This window comes from Pinus tabuliformis, chromosome 5_2 (assembly GCF_031772625.1).
Source record: "Pinus tabuliformis cultivar Carrire ecotype Pingquan chromosome 5_2, CPIR1, whole genome shotgun sequence".
In the NCBI taxonomy this organism is placed as follows: domain Eukaryota; kingdom Viridiplantae; phylum Streptophyta; class Pinopsida; order Pinales; family Pinaceae; genus Pinus; species Pinus tabuliformis.
In genome coordinates, this window is record NC_142306.1 from 775,494,955 (window position 1) to 775,500,771 (window position 5,817).

General features: G+C 38.9%; 1 protein-coding gene across 1 annotated transcript; it reads right to left on the reverse strand.

The window, feature by feature from the left end:
• Positions 1-561: 561 nt before the first annotated feature.
• Positions 562-1,413, reverse strand: LOC149161574 (RING-H2 finger protein ATL51-like). The gene has a single exon (XM_089434926.1). It carries the CDS (start codon positions 1,411-1,413, stop codon positions 562-564), a length of 852 nt encoding a protein of 283 aa, XP_089291052.1.
• Positions 1,414-5,817: the final 4,404 nt, after the last annotated feature.

Genomic DNA, 5,817 nt, shown 5'->3' on the forward strand with positions numbered 1-5,817 from the left:
ATCATATATTTTGAAACAATTTGATAAATTTAACTATGGTAATAGTTTAGTTTTCTCCAAAAAATTTTTTTGCTAAAACCTCACTTTATTTTAACATAAATAAACAAATTAACAACCTAAAACCTAAAAACATGCCACAAGCATTACAATTAACAAACAAAAACCTGAAAGCATGCGACCAGAATTACAGTCTACCTCTTAAAAACTATTAATTATTAGGTTTTCCGTAATTAATGAACTTGTATTCACAGACAGCAGCAAGTTATAACTATCCTTACCATAAATTGATAATTTTATAAAAGAAATTATCATCACTACCGACTCACAGATGCAATGTACTAAGGTATGAAATACATTTACAAAGGGAGATGCTAAGTTCAATTGAGGCTTATCTTTGACACGCTTAATTTACCACCTTTTGAAGAATAGTGATTTAAGAAACAAAAGGCTGAAAACGCCTAGACCAACTTAATTGCTGGACATGGAAGTTGGGAAAGTTTCCACACTGGCCACGTTAATTGTTGGGCGACGGAGGTTGGGAAAGTTACACTAGCTAAGCATCTACGATTCCGGTTGTCCCTCGGTTTCGATGCCGCGATCTTCAATATAATCGGGGAACACCCTCCCCTCTCTGTCTCTGCTTAACATTCTCTTCAGTGAATGGACCACAGTGTTTGAGGATTGCGATCCACTGTGCAAGCACAGCTGTTTTTCGCTTGAGAAGCTTTCAGGCCTATCGAGCATATCAGTGGCGGTTTCCGGCATCGAGGAGATTCCGCCCGTGGATGGCCCTTCGTCCACGGCGGTTTTGGTTTTTTCTTCTTGAGAGCTCGTATGCCCTCGTTCGAGTCCTGGGTCGATGCAAATTTCTCTATTACCTGAAGAAATCAACTCTACATTAATGAAAATCTCATCGCTATTGTTATTACCTACCCTCTGTTTCGGCTGAGCGCCAGTTCTGCAAATAGGGCAAGTTGACTGCGAACGAAACCACATGTCGATACAATCTGCGTGAAAGCTGTGTTTGCAATTCGGTAGAAACCGACCTCTCTCGTTCTCCTCAAATTCCGACAGACAGGCCGCGCATTCCAGAGCGTCTTTGAAGATCTGTGCTTTATACGCGAAGGCGGGCAGAGATTCTACAACGCGCGCGTCCAAACCCATGTTACCGAGGCTCAAGGAATCATCGTCCGCAAAGGGAAATAGACGGCGCCGAGTTCTCCAGTAGGCGCAGACCATGAAGAGTAATGAAAGGACGGCGGTGAGAACTACGAAAGTCGCTAGCATAAGCATCCCTTCATATGGAATATTGCTGCTGGCTGCCATTGGCGGCGGCTGTCGATCATCGGTGTCGGAGGTCTTGGCCGGGGCTGAATCTATCTCAGGTACCGTTTTGCGATAAAGGCCTTTCATATTCCTAACATCATCGTTGCGGAGTGCACGCAGAAGAAAAACCTTCGCTTTGAAGGGCAGAATGGGGAATTGATGAATGAAATAGAGGCAGATTCGTTAAGTATGGAACGGGTTGACAGATGAATGAATGCAGATCGATTCAGAATTTCAATATGAACCTTTTGTATGAGAAACGGCAGGATTTCTTGACATTTTACGGGCGTGGATTGAGGGATTCTTCACGCAGCTGAGGTCGAGACTCTAGTTTTGTTTTTCGTTTTTTGGTTTTTATTTTTCGAATAAGTAGAAGTTTCTATTAATTAAAAAAAGAAGTTTCTGAAAAAAAAAAAGAAGTTTCTATTAATTAAAAAGCTAGTTGTGGGCGATCGGCCTGGAGTATGCCGTAAAACTGCTTCTGCTTGGCTAAGAGCTCGTCTTCCTCGGACGTAAGGACACAGGTTAACGGCCCAAGACCCAGAGGCATCTGGCAAGAGTGAGAGCCTGCTCCCAATTATGGACCACCAGCAGGGTTATGTCAGGTGGCGTGGTTTTCCTATTTAACAGTGATGAGTCAAACCCAGCATTCGCGGATAGCAGCCAGAGATGGCTGTCCTCACTGTTGGTTTGACACCTGAGTTGATAGGTTTTACCACCTTCGGAAAAAAAAAAACAAGTGTTTTTAGCTCAATACTATCTTTTAGCTCAACACTATAGCTACTTTTCTAAAAACCTATCGCAAAATTATTTAATGATAAGACTATAGAATTGGGAAAATTATTTAATGATGATAAGACTATAGAATTGGGAAAATTATTTAACGATAAGACTATAGGATTGGGAAGAAACTTTCAAATTAGAAATACTTTTTTCTGTCGGACTTAATGTAAGGAAGACTTCTCATTTAGGAAGACCCAGAATCAACCGGGAGTCTACTTCTTGAGCCGCATACCACTCGATTCGATTGTGGATTCTAGAATAAGTGAAATCAAACAATTAGCTTCCTATATTTATAGAATGTTCTGAAACTGCAATTGATATTAAGATGGGCCATAATGGCCATGGACATAAATACAAAATTTCCAAGTTTATGTAGAGTTTTTGCCATTTTTGGAAACCAAAATCCTCTATGAATTGGATTGACGTAGGAAATGTAAAACACAAACATTAATCTAGACATAAAACATGGATTGGCTTGACTTAGGAAACGTAAAACACACAAATTAATCTAGACATAAAACATGGATTGGCTTGACCTAGGAAATGTAAAACACAAACATTAATCTAGACATAAAACTAGACCTGGCTGAAAGCTGCAGGCACGTTCTCCAGAATATCAATGGAATGCGCGGACCCTTGGTGCCCATATGGGTCTGTGAGAGGTGGCAGTTTCATGCTTTTTCATCATCCATTTGTAGAGGGCCAACAAAAAGCATCCCTGCTCGTCTGCTCTATCTATCCACGCACACAGGTGTCTCCAGTCTACCTCTTATCAAGCAAGGGCATGATCTACCACTGTCCTGGTATTCTTATTTAACTCCAGTCTCTTAAAGAACTTCATATCCCGAGTTTTGCTTGTACCCCTATCTAGTAGAATGCCCGCTCCTTCTTTTTGAACTTCCTCATCCTCTACAAATTCGCCCTAAATGTTTTCTTCTACTTCTAGACGCCTTATTTCTTGCATTCATGTTGCCTTGATGTAGAGGAGGTGGAGATGAAGAAAGATTGTGCTACCTCTCTTACAGTGGCCTATGCACAAGTTTTATGAACAAGAGGGCATCCTATGTTACCAAGTCAATGATCCATTTAAACTTGAAATCTGCTCTGTAATTTAATTGGAGTCTCAATAGGGGGATACTGCATTTCCAATCAAGGATAGGAGCCAAAAATCAAAGTCTGTAGGGGCAGAGCCGATGTAATAGCCATTTCTCACAACTAGAACCAGTCGAGTGACCACATTGTTTTATCATCACCATGCATCACTCTTTTTAAAGCCATGTTAATCAACATACGAAGCATGGAGAAGTCTTTCATTAATACCACACATCGTGTGTCCTCATTGAGGTAGAGGATGGAATGTTTCCTAGCGGGTTGTTGCCAGCTAAAGTCACTTGCACCCTTAGCTTAGTGCATACACCTTATGTGGTTTTTAAAATTATAATTACGATTTGATAATTATTTTTATAAAAAAAAATTTATATATTTTAAATGATTCTATAAAATTAATTTATAAAATATTTAAATTATAATATTTTATATAATTATAAATAATGACCAATAATTTTAATTATATATATATATAATGAAACATAAAATTGAAATTATTCTCACATACGAATAATAAGTCAAAAGTAAACCACACAATTCTACATTAAAATATCAAAATACAATGATATCAAACACATCATACATTAAAACATTAACAAAACACCACCATCTTTTTGAAAAACTATATATAATTTTAAAAGGTTAAAAACACAATACTTGAATATATACTATACCTACCATATATATTTTGACGCAAGGCTACCTGGAACAAGGTTACCTGTGTGTATAGTCTTCAAACCTTTACAGTTAAGGCCCCTTTAAATAAACCCCAGCAGAATGAATTCATTACAATAGCCCAGTTTCATAAACCCTCATAAACCTTCCACTAACCCTTATGCCGCATATATAATCATTCCCACATTATCTTATGATAAGGTTGGACTTACACACAAAAACACGTATCGGCTCATTATTTCATTATAAACCCTTTATAAGGGAAATACACATAGAACACGTCTTTTATGCCTTCTTCCGCCTATTTCATGGCTCTTGCACAATTCTCGAGGCTCCTTTATCGCTAATCGCAGTTGTCGTCTCTCGCGGGTTTCTTTAACACATGCCTCTATCGCATTCGATATGCGATAACACAATAACGGATTTCAAATCCCATTAAATTGCATCTATATACTATCGGGTCCGCCTTATCACTTGCATCAATACTTCTCCACTGATAAACACCATTAAATGTTGCGATGTGATGACTCGGATGATCGCGTCAGCATTCGCCGATTAAATCCCCACTGTTGATCCTCCCCACAGATCCAACAGTCCTCGCTCTATCACTTGATCACAATCGGCGATCACCTGAGGTCAAGGTTATTCACGCCCTTTTGTGTTCCTCCAATGCGATAGTTAAAACTCGTTCATTCTCCGCAATCAGATCTCAACCATTGATCTGTTAGATCCAACGGTCCCTGAGCGCCACTTCCTCAATCTTTCGCTCCTCTATTGTTCGGGTCTTATAACACTTTCCGCTATGCCGCGACCAATTCTTCTCTATGTATTCAATCTCCTCTTTGAGTCTCCGGAATTCACCTATACATATATATATATGGTACAGAAGCTCTGATTCACATTGAATTCATCATTCAATCATTCGAAACACAGATTTATATTGATTTGAATTTATCTTTGCACATAACAAATAAACAAAGGATACATATTGAGACTCTGTCTCTCTCTATGGCCTGCTCTCCTAATACCGGTGGCCTCTTTTACATTCTGCCCATAGGCTTACAATCATACTCTAATTCGGCTAACTCTCTACACTTCTCTCTTGTTTCCTTTTCAATACATCATTAGCATTTCTTTTATAGGTCGAGGAACTGTTCCTCAGTTATGAAACAGTTTCTTCAAACTAGTTCCTATCTAATCCTATTTTATCTAATTCAAAAACTAACAATGGTTGATTCAACCTTAATTTAAAATGACACAAAATAAAACTAAATGAAACAGAAACTTGAAGTGTTTTCCCCTCTATTTGTCAAAATAAAATGAAAATAAAAATTGTAGGAATTTACAGGGTAAGTTCCTCAGAAAGAACACCAAAAGGACACCGCTCACAACTAGATCACAGATCAATACACCAGTATTTTTGACGTGGTTAAAACCCTCAAAGAGGGAAACAGTCCACGGCCTGAGCCAACGCGGCCACTTCAAGCAATTTATTAATCAAAGAATGAAAATTTACATAAGCTTCTCTCATGCACGGATTACCCTACAAATGACCCTCCATGCGCTTTAAATAGAATTCATGGACCAATCGGGTGTCAAGCCACGGATCAAGTGTCGGTAATACTGAGGAGAGAATGAACCGTCGGATCACTACATATCGTGACCGTCGGATTGTAAGTTACAAAATGTACAACGGTAAAGAAACACACTTTACCTAAATCTATACCTAACTCTACACTAGACCAAGTTGTACTTAACTATTTCCTATGTGTCGGAATATCCTAACATCCCCCCTTAAGAACAACTTGGGATAGGATTGAAGGATTTACAAATATGAAACAATAGGAGAAGGAAGGAGGCACTAGAGCCTATCCCCCCTTAGTCACAACTTCCTGAACTCCAACCATAAATCGAAGTTTAGTGAAC

What these genes read in the sequence shown, in the direction of transcription:
- LOC149161574 (XM_089434926.1), bottom strand. Translation starts at nt 1,413, where the DNA reads ATGAAAGGCCTTTATCGCAAAACGGTACCTGAGATAGATTCAGCCCCG.